The following is a 23,429-nucleotide window of genomic DNA, read 5'->3' as shown; positions in this document are numbered from 1 at the left end:
TCACCACAAGTTTCGGATGGGGCTCGTGTTTTGATTAGCCTTTAGTGTTTTATGTTTTGTCTTCTGTACTTTTGTTGGTCTGTTTGTCTTTTTATTTTTAGCAATGACGTTTTCAGTTTATTTTCAACCTATGAGTTTTACTGTCCCTCTGGTATCTTTGTTCGACCTATTTTATTATTGGAGATTAAAATGATTAAGTCATGATTAAGTTCTCATTTGATTTTATTTTTGACAAAAAATAAAATTCATGATTATACTTAATATAAGATCTCTTTTTTTCTCTGCGTGCCACCTCATTTGAACTCATTATCAGTCCAAATCTGTCTGAAACTGTGGAGATTTTCTTGTCATAGAACCAAAAATGGGTTCATGCTTACAGTTCACGCATACTTACGTTTCAGTATCGCAGTTTGATTGCTGAAAATATAAACTTCATCAATCAACAGTGCGCTTCTGAAATTGTTAAATAAATCGGTTAAGCCTTAGTACTTAGATATACGAATTTTGATCATCTGTATCTATGAAATGTTTTCATACACTTTGTTTGATCGAAACCTATTATGGAACATTCCATAAAAAATAATCTATCGAAATTGTCCTCTACAAATCATAATTGCTATGAAGAAAGTGTTTCACATGACGCTATTCATGCTCAAAGATCAATTTGGCAGTAATTCTAAAGCAATGATATTAATATATAACAAATGTACATTTTGTTTTTATTTCAGTCTCAATGCATTTACTATTTCCAATACTTAGTGTTCTGTTGAAGGTTCGGAACCATAGAGCTCCGTTCGATCTATTTACCTAGGATTTAGGTCAGATATCTTGTTTGATAAAGAGCCGGACATTTAAACCGTCGGAATTGTTAAGAAATCTTCAAAATCTATTTAAAGTGTACATGTAAATGTCGCAGTTGACGTTATTTCAGAGCTTACATTTCCTATTATAATTTCCTTAGTAGAGGGTTGCTGCTGAGACTACATGTACAAGAAGTGCTAAAACGGTGCTTCAAGGGAGTTAGAGTTTAGTTTCGGTAAATTAGATAATGTTTTTCTAATAATTGATCATTATCATATGATGAGAATATTGGATAGGCTCAATTTTAATTGTGCAAAGTTTACGTTATATTTAAGTTTTTCAAATCTGTTATTACATTAATCTTTTATTTAGCTAAAACCTTTTGAAATAAATAAGTTTATGTTACTAAAGATTGGTTAAAATTCTTTAATTATCTCTTACTTTTTTTCTTGTTTTGTATGAACATAATCTAACATGTACGGTGAAGAACCAGACGAGTAATAGTAAAGGGAAACAACTGAAAATATAAGTGTAAAATTACAGAATCAAATCTGTAAATGGCCAGTACACTTTTGGCAAACATGTTCTAGAAAAGAATATTAAATGTCCTTAAAGATACCAGAAGGACAATTAAAGTATCAACTACACTGACAACGCTATGACTAAAAGGGACAGATAAACAATAGTATACAAAACACAACATAGAAAAATAAGTACTGAGCAACATGATCCCCATCTAAATATGGGATTGATCTAAAGTGCTCCGGAATGGTAAACCAATCCTGCTCCACATGTGGCACATAATACTATCGGGAGAACCTCTTTAAAAGCAGCTCGATGTTTTAATCACGTTTGTTTTGTTGCACTTCAATGTTTCTATTGTTCCGATGTTTTCCTCTTATAATAGAAATGTGTCACATCGGTTTTAGTTTGTAACACGGATTTGGTTTCTCTATATGTTTTTTTTTACTTTCGTACAGCGGTATACTACTGTTGCCTTTTTTTTATCTATTAATAAGGAAGTATTAAGCTTCTCATTGAACACAAACCTGTTATTTATGTAATGAACAAATTTTCAAAGAAAGTGTGTGGTAAAAGATTTTTGAAATTCATATATTTTTTAAAGGGTCAAATAAAATATATTTCATCAAAATTTTATGAAAATTAAACGAGTCAAATTAATTTTAGTAAATGTATATTTGTACCACCTTAATACCATTAGGTCAACATATTAATTGTATTACTCAGAGTGTGATGCCAGATAGATATAGGGTAACCAGATGTACAGAAAATTAAAGGAAAATTTTGATTAAAACAACATACATGTGACACCAAAACAAAACACAAATCATTTACAGTTCAACATACTATGGTATTCAACAACTTTAACAATAAGAATTACTATTTTTTTTAATTTATAACATTAAAATTAAAAGTTATTGAAATTCTTCAATTTTCACAGGGATAACAGTTTTTATGTCATTTTCTTAAAATAAAGAAATGCCATTACTGTAAAACCATTAAGTAAAAAATCTAAATAATTGCGACACAGTATACTACTAGAAAATGTCATTTATATATTAAATAAAAAGTATGAGCGCCAAAAAATGGTTTACAGTATAATCTTAAGTATAGTGATATAGAATTGCCCAAAAATACTTTGGTTCGACAAGGGTCAGGATATGAAGGATATTAGTTCAAGGTAAAAACAAATATTTCAAGTTGGTGAATAAATATTTCAAGTTGGTTAATAAACAATTTATGACAAAAATAAGCAAAGACCCATCAAAACAACATCTGATAAACAAATTTAATAATACTTTTAGATATTTGGATGATATTTTGGCTCTCAATAATGACGACTTCAGTATGTATATTAATGAAATTTATCCTGCTGAACCTACTTTAAATAAAGCTAATACTAATAATGACCACTGCCCTTTCCTCGATCTTGATATCTATATCACTAACGGAAAGCTGAATACTAAAATTTATGATAAAAGGGATGATTTTTCATTTCCTATCGTTAATTATCCGTTTTTAGATGGTGACGTTCCCTTGTCACCATTTTACGGTGTTTATATATCTCAACTTGTACGATTCGCTCGTGTATGTAACAATGTTTTAGATTCTAACGAGAGAAATTTATGTATTACTGAAAAATTATTACACCAGGGTTTTCGATATCACAAACTAGTCAAAACATTTACTAAATTTTATCATCGGTATAAAGACATCATTCGTAAATATAGCTCAACATGCAGACTTTTTATACGTTCAGGTATTTCACATCCATTTTTTTTATGGAAATATTCTTTATAAAGCACAAAGGTGTCAGTATTCACCTCAGAAACTTACAAAACCTTTGAATAGACTTATTAAGAAGGGATATAATTACGATACTGTTGTCAAGTCATTAAAGATTGCATATTTTGGCGTTAATATTGAGTCACTGATATGGTCTTTGCGTCGGAACTAAACACATTTATTTTAAAAACAGTTGTTGGCATGACACGGGTTATGTTCTTCTCATATATGTTATGATGGTATGATACTAAATCCCTAACAGGAAGGATTGTGCCTGATGTTCATATGATGAAATCATAATCTTTCAGTCAGTTTAATTGAAGTCTGGAGCTGGCATGTCAGTTAACTGCTAGTAGTCTGTTGTTATTTATGTATTATTGTCATTTTGTTTAATTTCTTTGGTTACATCTTCTGACATCAGACTCGGACTTCTCTTGAACTGAATTTTAATGTGCGTATTGTTATGCGTTTACTTTTCTACATTGGTTAGAGGTATAGGGGAGGGTTGAGATATCACAAACATGTTTAACACCGCCGCATTTTTGCGCCTGTCCCAAGTCAGGAGCTTCTGGCCTTTGTTAGTCTGGTATTATTTTAATTTTAGTTTCTTGTGTACAATTTTGAAATTAGTATGGCGTTCATTATCACTGAACTAGTATATATTTGTTTAGGGTCCATCTGAAGGACGCCTCCGGGTGCGGGAATTTCTCGCTACATTGAAGACCTGTTGGTGACCTTCTGCTGCTGTTGTTGTTTTTTGTTTTTGTTTTATTTGGTCGGGTTGTTGTCTCTTTGACACATTGCCCATTTCCATTCTCAATTTTATGTTATAAAGTGAATTAGATCTATTATCTTCCAGCTTTTATTATGAAGTCATGACATTTACACTAGTACTACAAGATTGACAAAATATTAATCTCCAATTAAGTTGATATTATCTGCCAAATTGCAACGAATTTTTAGCCTATAGGACACATAGGATGCAAGGTTCGACAAACTTTTTTATTCAAGTAAAAAGCCGATTTAGGCCTCAAATTTCAGGTTCATCTGACGAAAGATTTCGGACACTTTTTAAACACCTAAGTGTCTATTTCATTTGATTCAACTAGTTTATGTGAAAGATTTTAACTGGGTTACACATTACAAACGCTCCAATTTAAGCTTAAATATGAAAAATCGATCAAATATGCTAAAAAATGTCACTTTTCAGATGTTTTTTGTCAAAAATTAAAGTTGCCACATCCGTGTTCATCCTTTACCTTTATATATGTTATGTATTATCATCAAATACAACTTACATTTCAATATTGAGAATGAACACAAATGTGGCCACTTTCTTTTAAGACGGGAACCGTCTAAATTTTAACTAAAATGCTATGTGAAGATTTTAGTAATTTAGCATGATGCTATTACTCGATACATGTGCATTGTATTGTCAAAAACAGCCAATATGTATGTAGCAGGAGCATTCTATTTTCCAATAAATAAGTAAAGGTTCCAATTTTAACAATTTTGAAAAAAAACTGCTATTATTTTGGGACCAAAAAGGGATCTCATCGGTCCTACTCCTTTTGAATTTGTCATACCAAAATAAATTTTAAAAGATAAATTTGTCAAATTATGCGATGTTGATGTTCCCAAAAAGCAATAGAAACGTTATCATTGAATTTTGATGAAAATCGAAATCTTTGCTATTTGTAACATTATGTAAAGAAGATTGATTGGTAAATTGTTAACTGAAAAACTTTTTTTCTAATAATTTTTTGTTAAGGGTTTAATTTAATTGGTATGATAATGGTCCCTTTTAGAAATTTTAGCTAGAAGTAAGGTACTTAATGTGGCCTTATCGTACCTACTCTCTGTGTTTTTCTAGTGTATCCACTAAATGCAATGGCCATAAACTGTAAAGAATTACACCTATCTCTTTACTCTTAGCAATAACTGCTCAGCGTTCCCCAGTTTTGTAATGTAAGTGGTAAGTATTTGTTGTTTTTCAATTTTTTTTTTTTCCGAACCCAACCCCAAAACCAACGCCTTAGTGTATTCATCTGCCTGGTCTCTTTTTATAGCTCCTTGATGTCTTTATTCGACATTTTTTATATAGATCCTGTGCATGCTCCTTTTTTTTTACAATTGTTTACTCAGTCATAGATACATGCATGCATATGCTTGCCTTGATTTACATTCATTGACTTCAAGTTATATAAGCAAACATTTTTCTATACAAGGATAACTTAAACAGTCTGCAATGTATAAATGCACAATGCACACATGTTAACACGTAGTGTGTCAAAGATACAACAACCCCACTATAAACACCCAAGAGCCACCAAAGGATAATTTTCCACAGAGAAAAAAATCCGCAACCGGACTTCAGCTGGCCCTTAACATGCAGCATGTAGGACTAAATCAGAGTCTATGTTTTTATGATTTTAGTTTTTTCAAATGCTGGTAAGTTCCAGTAAAAATGGTTTGACTGAGCAGTATAAAATAAAATCACGAAAATACGGAACTCCCAGGAAAATGTTATAAAAAGAAAGTCCCTTATCAAATTGCAAAATCAAAAGATTTAACATATCAAACGAAAGGACAATTGTCATATTCTGTCATATTCATAATTTGTTAGTTATCAAATTTTACATTATAAGCTAGAATCATAACATGTTGTCATCCTAAGTATACTTGTTATATTTGTCCTTTCATAATAATATTACCATTATATTTGTTTTAGTTGTCTATGCTCATTTGATTTCTTCGTAAATGAAATGTCAAAATAATGGCAATGTAACCGCATAAATCTAAAACGATAAGTGACCTCCAATTACAACTCGTGTTGTGATTACATGAATTGTGTATTGGTTTTTAAACAGTTGCACAAGGCACAAGTAAGAATGCAGAAGTTAAATGGGACGGACGGTTAAGAAAAACTCTTAATACCCCCGCTGTGGCAATGGAGTACATTAAATAAAAACACACACTGTAGATATCTGTTTTCTTTATTTGGATATCATAAAGCCAGAAAATGAACTGTAGAAATCGGAACTGCTGTGAACTACGTAATTTCCCCGTGACCTAATGGAGACTTCGTCTCCTTCCTTTAGGTCCAATACCATATTTGTTGTGCCCATTTCATAAGTGGCATCTGCTGGACTAACCCAAATGCTAGTTATCTTCATGTCATTTTGATACAGACTAACGAACAGCTTTCCTCCTCTGGGGCTTGTGACGGTACTAGATATATGATACACTCCATCAGTAGGTGCGGTGAAAATTCCTGTAGCTGGATCATAGCCGTCTTGTATATTTGTAACAACTTTGTCAAACTTGACAGCTGTATTCGCTGCAACGTTTGGCGCATGCGTGAGTACAGCTGAAAACGCTGGTGTGGTGTCTTTGTTTAGACACTGACATTTTGCGTCTGAAATCAGATTATCAATAAGTTAATGAAAACCATTTTTTGATCTCATGGATGAATTTGTTCGGTTTTGTTGCGTATTTTGAGCAACTGTTAAGTGAATGAGTAAACCAAATGATCTACCAATGAGCACAAAACATGTGGTACTATTTAAAATTAGACAACTCTCCACCAGAGACCAAACAAACAAAAAACACCACTGAATACAGATCTCAGAGTTCTTGCAGTTACTGATAGCCAATTCAAAGCAAATTAGAGCAAATGAAAAACATCCTAGACTGAAAAACATTTAGTATGTATCCTTCATCCAATGTATTGGTCGATAAATTTACTCGGATATAATTCGAATTTATGCACTTGGTAAACAACATCTTCGTCATAGTATGATATCAAGGGCGTTTATACTTGTAATGCCTTTGCATAGCAAAAAGGATCAGAAAAAAAATATTAGTTGTACAGAATGGAAACATATTGTGGTTTTATCTAAAAGATTTTAAAGTACCAGAATTTCTATTAAATTGAGAGTCCAGATTACATTATTATGACGGAACGAGGATATCAAACAATAATAAATGCGCATAAAAAAGAACTTGAAATGAATAAACAGTATTAAGAGCCTGAAAATGAGAAAAAGTCTATCTAAAAACAAACGCAAAAAAATAGATATGAGATAATGGTGACCAGCTTGATTGGCTGTCCAGTCTTGAGCATTTGTACACTTTCGACAATTTCCTCAACGCACTTTGGCCAAAACATAATTATAAATTAAATTTGTGAAGTAGTAAGAATTTAGCCATAAAGCAAATGGAAAGCACTTACATGAACATGTTTTCTTATACCAGTAGGAGTTCCCTAAAATATAAAGCATACAATTCCATGCAAAAAGTAAAATTACTCCTAGGAAATTAAAAAAAACGGACAGCCATTAAGAATATGGCAATTAAATTCATCAACCCAAATACATCAAGCGAATGAATAACAAATCTAATATTCTGACTTGGTACATGTATTTTCATATGTAGAAATGGTGAATTAAACCATGTGTTATAGCTAGATAAACCTCTCAGATGTATAACAGTCGCATGTGACATGTGTGAGTTGTAATAATCTTCACACGTGGTTGTGAATTTTTACCATCTGTAAACTGTGTATATTTTGATCATGTAATACTGTTCAAAGTTGTCAAAATTTCGATTTAAAACCAGTGGAATGTTGCTAGTTACAATCGATCAACGCTTTGCAGTAGACACATGTACACTGCTTTATAGACTTTGTTGAGATCAAAATATATATTAAAAAAAATGAAGTCCGCAAATGTTCAATGTTTTTACATTAAACGTTTTGTGTTACTGCTATCTGCTGACAATCTACAATTTATATTTACTTTCAATAAAATTTAGAATTTAAAAAAAAAACAAAAAACGAAAAGACCACATATGTTCGCTTTAAGATAACCGAAAACCGTTAAATTAAAGACGAGTTTTCTCAATGTTGCAAATGCTTTGATAAACTTGTTAGATTCTATTATTTCTTTTTCTTTTATTTTTAGTTTCGGCCAATTAATATCGAAAGAAAGATCAGAAAAGAAAATTTTATTTTATGAAGTAATTTTTATCATAACTGTTATACAAACAATACATAAAAATATATGCTTTACCTTTTCCTTTGTTGTATCTTTTGTAATGATATCCAAGGCGGGTTCCACAAACCATCTCGACCAAGAAAATCAGTGTTAGAACATTTACGCTGCTTAGAAGCTTCATGATCTTTGTCAAAATCTAAATTTAAAAGAACTTATTTATTACAGAAACTTTTCTTTACTACATTGCAAAACATTTAGACGTTGTTCTCTTCGTTCTCTAGTTGCAATAATTTCCATGAAAAATATCATCTATTTGTTGTTTTTTTCTTTTCATTAAAATAACAAATTGGGTATGTCGAACTCTTTTTATAACTAACTTTTGTTTTGCAAGGAATTACCTCACATCAAAATGGTCAAATGTGTATGCTCTAAATTTAACATCATCATAATTTTTTTTAGATCTGCAGGTTTGTTCCGCAAATGTTTTCACTTCTCGTATTTCAAAAATCAATTCCAAAAAGAAAGTTTACGTTGTCATATAGTGTACACGTGAACTCTTCATCATATTTAAGTGTGTTTATACTTCTGTAAGCATCATAAACTTCATTGTCGTTCGAATCAAAATAGTTGAAATGTTAAATTACAACAAATATGAATTTGAAAAGCAACCTTAGTTTCGCGCTTTATCGAAAAATTTGACGGTTGTGTCAAAATCGGACAACAATATGAACGCAGTTACATAAATTGCATAATACTATATATATATCCAATCTTAGAGAAAGGTATTTTCGGGATACACAACTTTTAACTGCACATGATCGTTTTAAAAGTGAATCCCAGCTTTGTACACAAAGAATGAGAATGATAGCTGCGTTCCAAGGATGTGTCAGTTATAAATGTTCCTATTTCAAAAACAAAATTATTTTCTAACGAATATAGCTGATTTACCTGTACTCAGTGACAATTGAAATGTTAAAGTTTTGAAACTGCAATATAGTTATACGGAAAAAACATGCATTTATACATGAACACATGCTGAGTAATCGATTTAAGTAAAATCTGCTGTTTCCAGAGATCAAATAATGAAGTGCTTCAAAGTACAATATTACAAGGAGGTAGTACATATATACATGAACGCTTGCTGATTAATCGATTTAAGAATGACAGATGAACACAAACATGAAAAAGTAAAATCACAAAAATCAAAGGAAAATTCATGATTGAAAAATTCAAATATATCTAACGAATAACAGCTGCCATATTCCTAACCTGGTAAATTGAACATTGAAAATAACCTCATCATTTGCTCCACAAATCTAACGAGTATGTCGTTTTTGATGTTTAAAATCACTGTACACGTTCATGTACATACTGTCAGTAACACCGAGTTAACTCGATAATCTGAATTTTGTTTAAATTTACGAAATTTTCAACCTGATGTACCATGTTAATATCAGGATTAATACCATCAATTCACATGGGTCAGTTTTAAAGATGAGGTCAATTGCATGTAACGCTTTATATAATCAGTATAAATTAAATGAGAATTTGGATTCAGGTCATTAAGACTCAAATTCTCAATTATCAAAACATAAATAACCAAATTGAACATTTATAGTAAAACCACTGAAGTATTATAATACTTCCATGGACAAACGGATATGATAATCGTTTGAATTGTTTTACATTATCATTTAGGGACCTTTTAAAGCTGAATATACGGTATTGGCTTTGCTCGTTGTTGACGGCCGTACGGTTACCTATAATTGTTAATTTCTGTTTCATTTTGGTCTCTTGTGTTGAGTTGTCACATTGACAATCAATCTACATCTGCTTTTTTATATTGAGAAGTCTGATTAGTTTTGTTTTACTTAGATATAAGCAAATGTTGTATGATCGCCCATTGAGACTACTCTCATTCGAAGTCACAATTTCTAAAACATGTAAAGGTAAACCATTATAGTTAAAAGTACGGTCTTCATCACGGAGCCTTTGGTCACATCGATCAGCAAGCTAAAAAAAGCTCTAAATGTGAAACTATCCAAACGGGAAATTCATGGTCTTATCTATATGAAAAACGAAAAGGCCTTATGAACCACATCGACAAACGACATATAACAAATGTTAACAAATACAGCAAGTTTAAATAGGCGCCAACCTTTACACTAACCGGAAATAATAGTGTAACGGCACCACATATAAATAAACACTAAAGTATACCAGTTATAATGTCTTATCTCAATTAAAAAGACAAGAACATACACACGGAACGAATAAATTTGATATTAAATACAATGTATATTCAAGATTCATAGAAAAATAAAAAATAAAAAAGATAATTGTAGACTTTGGACTAAATGCCGTCTTAAATAAAATAACGCACAAAGGTAAATAAAAATAAAATTTACGCAATGTTTTAATAAACATTCAATTAATATATGACATAATTGACAATCCTGTCGAAGACTGATATTGGATGAAATTTCATCTTTAATTACAGACTCAGCTTAATCATGTTGTGTCCATCACTTTTTTTATATAGTATGCATGTAATATTTCAACATAATCTGGCAAACTGAATGTACTAGTAGTGTGATAATTATATTATGATATTATTCATCATTTTACTGTTGTTTAAAATAAAACAGGTCAACGCCTTTTTCTGTGTATTATTTTAAAAGGGAATCGGGGGAAAAAGTCGTCAGATCAATATAATCATATAATTTCATATTATTAGTTAGAGAAAATTCAGTAAAATGTTTTCCAAATCTTGGTCTCAAAGTTTACTCCATTACTGGTTTACATTTAAATATCAGAAGCTTTCGTATATCTTTCATTTAATTCAAATATACCCCCGGCCTTTTACAACAATAAAAAAGTAGTGTCATTCGACAATTTTGGGTCATTCGAATGGCCTTGTTTATAAGCACTGTATATTCAAACTAAATTCCTTTGCTGACCTTATTACTTTTGAAACCTGTAATAACAAAAGTCAGCATTCATTGTTTTTGTTTTTCTAACTTTAATTTTGGTCCATCTATCAACATTTCTTGTTCAAGCATTATATACCAATCAGAAGAGCACCATACTTTATTGTTATACAGAAAGTTTTCCTTTAGATGAGTTTTCTTTGATGACGTATATTTAGTTACTGACTTAAACTTTACAAAAGCAAAACACAACTGATCATGCCACACTAATAATTTAGAATGCAATACGATTGTAACTATTTACGAAAGGGGAAGGATGAAGGATAATGTTTTTTACACAATTCGCCCAAAAATTTAAGAAGATGGCTGCACGTAAGATAAAAGTTATTTAACCTAAACATTCGACTTGCAATGTGTTTCCCTATATGTGGACAAATCATGAATAATCTCCTTTTGTGTATTTATTTCTATTTTGAATCTTGCTGTTTTATAAAAGAGGGACGAAAGATACCAGAGGAACAGTCCAACTCATAAATCGAAATTAACTGACAATTCCATGGCTAAAAATGAAAAAAGACAAATAGTAGTACACAAGAAACCACATTTAAAACTAAAGACTGAACGTTAATTGGTATGTCAACTTAATTGCGTCTACGCTCCCGATTTTCAAACTGAAAATGCCAAAACTTTTAAAAATAGAAAACTAAAAATCATTTCCAATCCACCGTTGTGCGAACAAATTGTTGATTGGACTTAGGAATTGGCATATTTACATTTTTGCATTTTTATTTAAGGGATGTATAATCCTGTTGTAATTGGTATCTTCATGATAAGGTAAAATTACCGCTTCGCAATTAAGCATAATCCCCTGACATGTTTCTATATTTAGTTTCGAAAATTATCATGTTGTTCTAAAAAAAAAATAAGGCAGTCTATGCCTATTGGTAGAAAATCATTAGCACTATGACTAATTTACAGAAAATGAACGTATCAATTCAAAGACAGTATTTTTAAATATACTTACATCTTTTGTTACAAAATCAAATGAGTACATATACACTTTTTAAATTAATTATTCAGGTGCACGTACATAACACGTGCAAGCACAGAGGTTTTCATGTATTTGTTTTTAATCTAGGTAATTTTGCAAAGCTTTACGAGAATTTTACTATGGTGCTAAGAGCGTATCTCCAGTCCCCTCGTGTGTATATAGTTAAGGTCTGATAGAAGAAATTTTTGAGGTGGGATAGTCTCATATTTTTACGAAAGTGTTTAATTGTTTTACCCTTACAGAGAAGATTTTTTTTCTTACCATCAAAGTTATCAAGAACAGTTTACAAAAAGGAAAACAGTTGAGACAATTATTCGTTTTGCCCATGACTGGATATGTAGGTGTAAAGAACTTTCTATGCCCTTCGTGTATACATTCCATCTTAAGCCTTGTTAAGTAGGGAGCATAAACTGTATGAGGAGGACCTTGCATGCAGGAGTTTCATTATTAGTTTTAATAAGTTTAAAATGAATAATTAAATATAAAAATGTGTCATGACAATGGCTTGTTTAAAATTTACCAGTACGTGATCATTTGATTACTGTTCAGATGGTAACCAAAGACTCTTCACAAATCAAATACTGCTGTAGTGCTTATATTTGTAACATATTTAAGATTCAAGAAATAACAAATATCTTTTGTTTTACCTTATACAAATGACTTGCAATAGAAAATAATAAAACATTGTAGAAAGTCTCATTCCGGACTCTATCTTCTGACATGATTTCCTAAAATCCAGTGAACAGACAAGACCAATATAATGATATACTAAACATGAATGTATGATCAAATTTAAAAAAGAAACATTATTTAAAAAGAATGAAGGAGACTTTTTCATCTTTATACAGTGAAGTGAAAAATAATTTTATTCAGAACTCAGAACATAAGGAAAATTGGATCTGAAAGTATATTGCAAATTTTCTTAAACTGCCTTTTACATTATCGATTACAAGAATGACTTAAAGATTAGATGTACAATAAATGTATACACGATCTCTCTTGATATTCATAATATGAATGCTTAGAACATGGACATCACTTATGTTGTACCAAATAAACTAGCATAAAAAAATATCAGCATTCATGTCATTATCCTTTTGTTTTTACAGTTACATCTGTAACAGGTGTAAACATACAATTAAGATATAGCTTCTATCTATAACTTAAAGTTTTATTAATTTTTCACATATTCTATGTTATTGTTCTTTTTAGAAATTGAAATTTGATAAGAGTCTGGATTATTCGAAGGGTAAACTTTTAAAATATATTATATTTTCATCCTCAATTTTAGAATATCATTAATAGAGAGACGAAAAATACCAGAGGGACATTAAAATTCATAAGTCAAAAATAAACTGACAACGCCGTTTTGCTGGTGTTAGAATATTCAAAGAAAGCTGAGCATGATCACTTTCTCAATTTCATTAAATGGTTACATAGTAAATTATTGCTAGAGACTGTTGAAGTTGCCAATTGACAAGCATATTTTCATCTGAGAATACCCGCTAATGTCAAATACTAGGTAAACTTCATTAACATTACTAGTTGTACGAATGGCGATTAACACGTGAATTGGTCAAGCTGTAATTGAATTGAGAATAGAATGAAAAACGTTAGGTATTGGATATGCATGACGACAAATATAGACACAATTTTTAAAGGGGAACATTTTGATATTGACACACGTGCGTCATGATATTACACTTTATCTTATATTCAATACTGTCTTTATGAAAAAACATAAAATTTATCTGTTTATCAACCAATTTATCAAAAAAAGGGAAAGTTTTTTCTGTTATTGTATTTTATCGAGAAAATGGGTGAAATTGCAAATTCATTCATTAAATTTTCAAGGACAACAAGTGTTTTTGTCCGGTTTAGAACCAGTCAATAATTGGCATAGGGAAATAACTTGTGTGAAATAACAGAATCAAATCTGACCAATCTGTTGCTGGGGAAATTGTTTTGTGTCCTGTAATACTATAATGTGACCTAAACATAAACTATCTTACTATGAGGTGGTAATATTTGATGTCAAATAGGTTTACCGGATGAAAATTTGATTGCAGATGTATAGAGTAAATCAATACTAAGCATCAATCACTTAGAAGTCAACATAATATCTTCGACAATATGACAGCCAAAAATGGTTTTATATATCTCATGAAAAGTTATGTACATTCTGTAATTCTTATCTATGCTTTCCCGCCTAACAATAACAAACAAACTTATTAATGATTTAAACACAGATTATAACAGTAATTTCCACTGAATAAAAAATCAATGAACACTATATGTATACAATTATATATCTAAAAATCCAATATAACATTTTCAACAATCAGAATACTTATCAGTTTTTCTTCAAAAAGAACGATGAATATTAATTTCATTTTTGTTAATGTTATTATGAAGTAAAATAACAAAAATACCGGAAAGTCCGTAATCAAAAAGCAAATTTAAAAGCTCAACAAACGAATGGATAACAACTGTCATATGCCTGACTTAATACAGGCATTTTCTTATGTAGAAAATTGTGGATTAAACCTAGTTATCTAAACCTCTCACTTGTATAACAGTAGCATTAATTTCATTATATTGACAACTAACAGACATAGAGAATAATTATCCCTTTCTATATAATGAGTACCTGATAAACATGATGAAGGGTCATACTTATCTACGAAAATAGTATCATCATTCTATTACATTAACGTAAATTTGTTATTCTAAAGATAGTCTTTTATTCAGTATATATTCGTTCACTTAAATAACTAAAAACAATAACGGTACAACAATCTTCCTTGATTATTTTGCTAAATGCAATATATAGTTCTTTCTCGTGTAATAATTGATATAAGAACATGTTGATATAAATTAGGCATATTTTTAAAATTCCTCATTCAATGAAAATCTTTACTTAGTCATGTTAGTAACACAGGTTGTGTTTGTAAAATATCTTGATAACAATACAACAACATCTTACAAATAAAATGTGGTCATTTATAAAAAAAAAAAGTTACTTAGTTCAGGTGGAAAGTATGTACTATGACGCTGAGTAGATTAAATCAAAGAAACTCAAGCATGTCAAGCAGACGTAAAGAAGAAGACTTCTTATTATTTCAATATACATACTTACACCAGTAGCTACCACATTTTCATTTTTGGGTCAAAAATGTTATGTTCTCAATTTGTGTTTGTTGCATTTTAACACTCACCAAAGACACTAGGCTTATAAATGGGTACGCCAAAATACGACTCATCAGTGATGTTCGGATTCAAAAAGTCAAAAGCCAAAATTAAGTATTAAAATATTATAATAAAGTACGTGTACCTCTAGTTTTCTCGTATGGACAATGTTCAGGTAAAGATATTTAAAACTGATAAGCATATAGAAAGCTTGATTTATAGTAGATAACGTAACAACGAAATATAAAATTCTTAAATAATAATACATGACTTTCTCAAATGTTTCAGTTTTAAACAATACGTGTTTAAAGCATATATAAAACACTAGCTACAGTGAGTTATATCACAAATGTAACGAATATGAAAAAGTTCTACAATAATTCAAATGTTATAATTCATATTGACAATGTAATTGTAATTAATAACTTGACTCTTTAGCACCTGAGATCATCCCCGGTTTTGTGAGTTTCCTGTTGTTCAGTCATCAGCTTTCAATTTTTTGTTGGGTAGAATTAATTGTCTTTTGGTCGTTTTTTTTTGTTTTCTTGCCATGGCATTGTCGTGTAGTTTTCAACTTATGAGTTTGACTGTTCCCTTGGTATCTTCATCCTCATTTTTTCCCAAACGAATACCAAAATTCATTGCTTGACATGATCGATTGTTATGTACTGCAATACTAATAATAAATGTATTTCTCATTGCTTAGCGTTTTTGCATTTGTTTGTACTGTATTCCTGTCACGTGGTGTTGTCATTTTAGTGGTATTTTTTAACATTGCCATACAAGCACGAGGTTTGACTAGCTATAAAAACCAGGTTCAACCCACCCATATTTTTTCAGGAATATGGCAGTAGCCAATGTTTACTCATGTTGCCGTTCGCTATTGTTGCACTTCAGTGTTTTTGTTGTTCCATTGTTTTCTCTTATAACTGATGAATTTCCCTTCATTCTTTTACACTACTAAACGTTTTCTCCTTGCTCTATTTTCCCTTTTTTATAGACAATCACCTTTCTGTTGAACTTCGTGGCTCTTTTGCTGCAACAATTTATTAAGATGTGTCAAATTGTTGTTGCATTATAATATCAATCAAACATTTCACATTGCGAAAGAATGTTTTGATAGATTTCACCCATCAGTTTGAAAAATTTTATGATATCTGTTGTTACTATTGATAAACATTTGTGACTAAAACATGAAAATAATGCGGTACCCGTTATTGATTTTTCATAAAAATATCTTACACTTATATTGATTCCTGATGCAGAACTTATCAATCAAATGATTAATTAACAAGAATCTTAAGAATAGCTGCAGCAACCTTTCTGACAATTGCAGCAGGTATCATCATTTCATAAGTGCATGCACACTATTTTACGTATTATATCACAATGAACAAAGTTTGACATTTGATAAATATTTTGCGCAGTTTATTTATGGTATTTAAATGATTACGATCAATTCAAATATATTGCATAGTGCAATTTTGAAAACATTGTTTAGTTTCTTAGTCACGAAGAATGACGATGATTACAGAAATAGACAATATCTAAATATTAGATTTGAAAATCCTTGACATTTGATTTCATTTTCGGTTTACATGGAAAATCTTCAAAAATGTCATATGACATTTAAATAGATTTTATTTATCTATATATGATAATGCGATAACATATATTTATGTGAGAACAATGAAAATATGCAGGTAAATAATAATATTATTTTGAGTGTATTTATGTCAATGATTACTATTATTAAGATATTATTATGCTGATTTGAAACCAAAGATAAATCAGTTAATGCAAATGATGTATCTTTATATTTAAAAAAAAAAAAGATGAGGTAAAAAATAAAATCACAAAAAAATACTGAACTCTAAGGAAAATTCATAACGGAAAGTCCATAATCAAATAGCAAAATCAATATAAAAACCCACATCAAACGAATGGACAACAACTGTCATATTCCTGTTTCGGTACATGCATTTTCAAATGTAGAAAATGAAGGATTGAATCTGGTTTGATATCGCTAAACCTCTCACTTGTATGACATTCGCATCAAATTCCATTATATATACAACGATGCGTGATCAAAACAGACATATTAGGTAAAATGATCAAAATATGGGAACAGCAGTCATCTCGGTGTCACAAATATCTATCCAAAACAAAAATAATCTACAGGCATTATTTAGGGTGTTTGACATAATAGAATGTAAGCGTCACATAGGAAAAATATAAAATGATTTTGCCGTTCAATGTTTTTTTTTTTCAAAGGCGTTCTTTGAATTTTTTAAGAATCCACATATAGTTAATACACCTACGCAAGTAACATAATTTTGTCGTTCAAGATATTTTCAACCTTATAATAGAACAATAGACCATCATGGCATATGATAAAACAATAACACATTGGCAAGGTAACTACATAAAATGGATTAAGCTGATTATAGGTAATTTTTAGAAATTAAACATAATCCAAACCCATACCGTATTGCAAGCCGTTTCATATTAAGGTCGAGCCATGACAAGATGTGATACCACTTTAAACAATAAACCTGGTTTGATTTATGACAAAACAATAAATAGAAAACAAATATGGCAGAGAGCAGCGAAGCAAAATCATATATCTATTGGTTCCTGTCTTTGAACAGGCGGAGAAGGGATGTGAGCGCTAAATCCTCTGCTCTTCTAGGACAATGATATAGCAGCACAAATTTATCACAAACTGAAAAGGCTGATTACAATAAGGCGACTCATCAGATCGACCCAAGAATTACAAACAACTTATATCAAGTTTTAGACAAAAGACACGTCGAACCGATCTTCGAGTGCATGCACTTACTGAAAGCTAGTTCGAAGTCAATGACAACTCGTAAATAATCATGTTCTTCAAGACAAAAGTATAACAAAATACACATCCAATATATTTAGTGTAAATTCTTCATAAAATGTCTGAGAAAAAAATGAAATTGTACAATCACAAAATCAGTGCTCATGGATCATATTTAGATTTTTGTGCTTTGTAATCGAAATAGCCATAAACGTTAGGATGTGACATACCGTATTTAATCAGATAATTATATGATCAATATCAAACTTCTATTGGGTTTGTTTAACTTCAAAGATAATAATTGATTACATTATCAAATCATAATACGGAAATTCTTGAATAAAGGTTTTAAGGTAAGGTCAATAAATATTCTAGACAAAACTAAAAACTTGATTTTGGTAAATATATTTGCATGATCTTCATGGGTGTTTTTCGAAACGAAAGAACCTTGGTTTCTCTGTCTTTTACAATTCAAGATGGTGAAAGACATCCATACCACCTTTGCTCAAACAAAAGACATTTTTACAAAACTTATAATACACTGAACGAATAAAATTGCTCTATGGCCCGAGAACACAGTTATTTTCGAATATTTGTATTTCGTAGTGCATTTGTTTTAGATAATAAATTCAAATAAATAAAACGAACCTGCTCTAACTTATAAAGATGTTTACAGTGTAGTGTACTAATATTGGGACAAATAATATCAAAAGTATAGTAACTTCTACCAGCTCTAACTATGAATATTGACATTTCTGTGTTAAAAGGTCCAAAATTCAGTTTAACTGCTTTAGAAATACTATAGATTTTCCTCTGAGTTCAGTATTTTTGTGACTTTACTTTTTACGTTTTTTAACTGAACCAAATCACTTCTTAACATATAAATTCGGCACCCATCATTTAAACATGTAATTTCATTCCCTAACTAAATATTTCAATCACTTAATATCAAGAAATGAACTGGAAACGTGTATAAAAAAATGCAAGTTATACACTGTTCACACTAGGAACAACGAAAACCAAAGAACGATAACTGTGTCATTGGACTAACTATGAGTAGAGTATGACACAATTTTAATACAAAATCTTTAGGTTATATGTATAAAAAAAAATCAGAAATCCAAAATTAAACAATAAAAATAATTTTGTTGGTCATAGTTCATAAAAACTATAGTCACTGATCAAATCTGGTGTATAAGTATAAAGAAAATGGCAATTTGACCGGCACCGGCAAAATAGCAAATTTGCTATATAGCCGGCGCCGGCGAAAATAGAAAAAAATCTCTTTTGCCAGCTCTGATTAAATTATATCTCACTGGAATTAAAATGTAAGAATAATAATTGATTATCAAAATTAAAATTTATATTTAAAAACTTTTGTTACTGTTACTCATATAAACACTTAAACTTTTAACTATCAAATTGAATAGTCTAAAAATTGATATACAACTCTCCTTTAGAAAAAAAACTTCCTGTACCTGTATATGACTTAAGGCAATTCAATTGTAATTTGAAAAATAGAACAAACCAAATGAACTGAATATTTGGGAGTACTTTTCAGCATAAATAGTTGGTCAGTATATACTGTGAAGAAGTGAATGGTTCTTGAAGTTCTAGAATCTGATTCTGTGGAAAGTACAAGTTCAAGTGTCAATGAACACGAACAAACAGACGTGCATGTTGATTAGTATACTAAAGACATCAATGATAAATATAAATGTAACAGAGAATAAATAAAAAATGATACTAATAATGATATTGATAAAACATGTTTAGTCTCAGCTGGCTAGACTAAAACAACTTCCAAAGGCAAAGAATTTATTTTGTGACAATTGCAAATGTTAAATGATGTGTCCATTTGAAATTCATAGCAAACAACGTTTAATATTGTCTGTTTTATGAGGTTGTTTTACATAGCACTATTTTTATCACATGATAGGATATTTAACCCATTGATTTTACACAAAAACATATATTTAATAATGTACATACAAATGTGTTTTATGCTTTTAATTAAGTTGTAAATTATTAAATTAAGAACATCTTCAATATCTTATTATTTTTTATTGTACTGCGTTTTTATTGCTTGATAGTGTGACAAAATGATTTTAAATTATATTTAGCTTTTTATTCTCTACCAATCACACCAACCAAAATTTTTCTTAAGTGCTTGTAAATAGCATTTTTTATATTTTACCGGTGCCGGCTAAATAGCAAATTTGCTATTTTGCCGGTGCCGGTCAAATAGCCACTGACATATCTGTTCAAAAATCTAATTACAACATTAATAAGATGACCTTTACTAATATATACAAAAAACGAGAATAAAAAAAACCAAAAAGACTTACAAACCACATCAACAAACAATAAACACTGAGAAACAGGTTCCGTACATGTATTGGACATGTGCAAACAAATGCAGCAGGTTTAAATGGTTTAACTTAAATCAACAGTCATCCTAACCTGAACAAGTAGAATAACAGTATAACATAGAGAGCCACATTATGCATCAGTCAAAATGGCTTAGCTCGATCACAAAAGAAATAACAAAACAAGCAAATATACACTGAACATTTGATCTGTAGCACAATATAAATAAAATATGTAAAACAATGTCAAAAAAGACAACTTTATCATGATACACCGTAAAATGACGTTAAACAAAAACATGTACATACTAGGTAACTATAGATTTAATAATTCTTTTATTGGGAATACAGAAATATATTTTTTTACAAAATAAATTAGTTATTCAAAGTTTGAAACCAAAAGTTTAAATATCGTTATATTTATCACTTATCAAAGGTAGTTAGGCGAGATATAACACAAAAACAAGCAAACATGGAATAACAAATTAAAATGTTATACAAATTATGTCAACAGTTCAAATCAATACAAAAGTACGATTTGAGATCTAGTACTCGTAGTTACTGACAGCTAGTTAAAAGCCAAAATCAATTAATAATAATAAATCATGCATCAGAGACTAACATCAATCAAAACTTGTTCTAGGGATTTAGTGTTTTAACACCATATGAACAGTGAAAGAAGACAAGACTTTTACATTTTCGAACAAAAAACTATTGACAGGCACTTGATTTGATTAATTTCAAAGATGTGTATTGGGGAGCATAGACCTTTACTTGTTTTCTTAACAAATGGTTTTAAATGATTTCAAATGCTTTATTAACTGTGGATAAACTATAGTGAATTTCGACATCTGTTGACTGGTATTTGCAGACGCTTCATTTCATTTTTCATTCTGTACTAACTTTAAGAGTATGGCAAATTTGATATTTATGATCTTGAATCCCGCCATAATATAATTAGAAAAAAATACGAAATAGTTCATTGCCTAAAAGTGAGGAAATTGGAAATTTCTTGAAATTGATTTAACATATCAAAATGTATATTCAACTTACAAAAAATGTCTTAAATGAACCATTAACAATGCATGGACTCCATAACATGTCTAATGAACCATCAAGATGACCTATGACAAATGCTGATGGTCATATAACCCATTCTAATATGACATGCTTCTTTCGCTTTGTAAACAACACTGTGATAAAAGAGGGACGGAAGATACCAAAGGGATAGTCAAACTCATAAATCTAAAACAAACTGACAACGCCATGGCTAAAAATGAAAAAGACAAACAGAAAAACAATAGTACACATGACACAACATAGAAAACTAAAGAATAAACAACACGAACCCCTCCAAAAACTAGGGGTGATCTCAGGTGCTCCGGAAGGGTAAGCAGATCCTGCTCCACATGAGGCACCCGTCGTGTTGCTTATGTGATTACAAATCCGGTAAATAGTCTAATTCGGTAGGTCACATTCATGAAAGGGAAGGGGATTGTAGTTACGACGTAAGGAACATATCCGATATCATTTGTGAAATGGTTATTCCATAACGGTCAACCATCTCGTGATGGCGTCCATAAAATTTACGAAGGGATGATTTCAACTTCACCATTTGGAACTCTTGGTTTAATAGCTTCCTTGTAAGCAGCAACCCTCTATCAAGAAAATCATGATAGAAAATGCAAGCACGGGAATATCGTATCAATTGGGAGATAAAATTCTCGATATATCTATACTAAGCGCAGACTCCGTGGTGTACATAATAATGGCTGTTACAAGATACTTCCCACGTAAGTCCACATGTATAGAAACTTATTTGCAAACCCCTTTGCCTATTTTATTGTTTTAAAAATTGCAATTAAAAAAAGACAAAATCACTTTTATTCTTATTCGGATGCATAATAAAAAGAAGTAGTACACAAGACCTCGGCGAAACCAACAAAATAAAAATAAAATAAAATTCCGCGAAAGTCTATTAATGTTTTTGGCGCATTTAAGTCATTTCGAAACATGACGTCATACAAATGAAAACGCTAGAGTTGAAAGTTTTCTGTACGTGAACTATTGAAATGTTGTTTACTATTGTATCAACATTGATTATCAAGGTAGGTTTCGTTTGATTTTCTATTCTATTGCATTATTCGCATATTTACTGATTTCAGCAAGTCAACATGGCGGCTCCTTAGTTAAGAAATGTCAACTTTGGATTTGACGGTAAGTTACGAGAAAAACATGTAAATTAAAATGACAATTGTTGGTTTTGAGAATGAAACAGATTTTTATTTTAGCGGTTGTTCACTAAATAATCCATACAAGCTACGGATTTGTTTAGAATGTTTGAGCTTTATCTAACAGGGCGTAAAAAATAACAGCCACACACACAGCTTTACCAACCCTCGCTTCAGTTTTTTAATGATCGTATTTGTCCTATTAGAATCGAAATAATTCATGGAAGCCATAGATTATTGCAAATTTACACATGGCTTGGGCCGTGATATTCGTTAATTGTTACCCGCTAACGCTCAGGATAAAATTCGAATATCACGGCCCAGGCCATGTGTAAATTTCCAATAATCTATGGCTTCCATGAATTATTTCTTAAATATAAGCATAAGTATTTTCTAGGTCTGTCTGATTTCATACTCTAAGTTAATGAATCTGTGAATCATCCCTTTACCTGTTCAAGAATGAGTTTTTGAAACAAAAATCAGTCAAACAAATGGTTTGTCTTGTCTCACTTTCAATGTTGACATTCTTTTCCTTTGAATAGCTGAACACGCACGATCTCCAGCCAGAGGGCTAATAGTGATGACTTTAAAACACTGATTTAAGATTTACACTGTGTACACAAAACAAAATTAAATATTTTATGTCCCAATTTAGATACTAAAAAAGGAAGGAGAAACCTTTCTTTTTTTCATTAGGGGCCTCGTTCGCCAAGAAGTCTTAAGT

At 30.6% G+C, this 23,429-nt stretch overlaps 1 protein-coding gene across 1 annotated transcript; it reads right to left on the bottom strand.

Annotated features, from left to right (window-relative positions):
• Positions 1–6,104: 6,104 nt before the first annotated feature.
• LOC139526412 (collagen alpha-2(VIII) chain-like) lies at positions 6,105–8,294 on the bottom strand. The gene is made up of 3 exons (XM_071321558.1): positions 8,181–8,294; positions 7,343–7,375; positions 6,105–6,526 (listed from the first exon to the last, which is right to left on the bottom strand). Exons 1-3 carry the CDS (start codon positions 8,284–8,286, stop codon positions 6,105–6,107), a joined length of 561 nt encoding a protein of 186 aa, XP_071177659.1. The 5' UTR covers positions 8,287–8,294.
• Positions 8,295–23,429: the final 15,135 nt, after the last annotated feature.

This window comes from Mytilus edulis, chromosome 6, assembly GCF_963676685.1.
Source record: "Mytilus edulis chromosome 6, xbMytEdul2.2, whole genome shotgun sequence".
NCBI classification, from domain to species: Eukaryota; Metazoa; Mollusca; class Bivalvia; order Mytilida; family Mytilidae; genus Mytilus; species Mytilus edulis.
Note: the sequence above shows the minus strand (reverse complement) of the source record. Positions and strands in the feature narration are given on the sequence as shown.

Excerpts from the sequence above, each read along its gene's own strand:
- LOC139526412 (XM_071321558.1), bottom strand. The coding sequence starts at position 8,286 with ATGAAGCTTCTAAGCAGCGTAAATGTTCTAACACTGATTTTCTTGGTC. Across the intron at positions 7,376-8,180 it reads AAGATACAACAAAGGAAAAG|GGAACTCCTACTGGTATAAG; the intron begins GTAAAGCATATA and ends TTTATATTTTAG. Across the intron at positions 6,527-7,342 it reads GTATAAGAAAACATGTTCAT|ACGCAAAATGTCAGTGTCTA; the intron begins GTAAGTGCTTTC and ends ATCTGATTTCAG.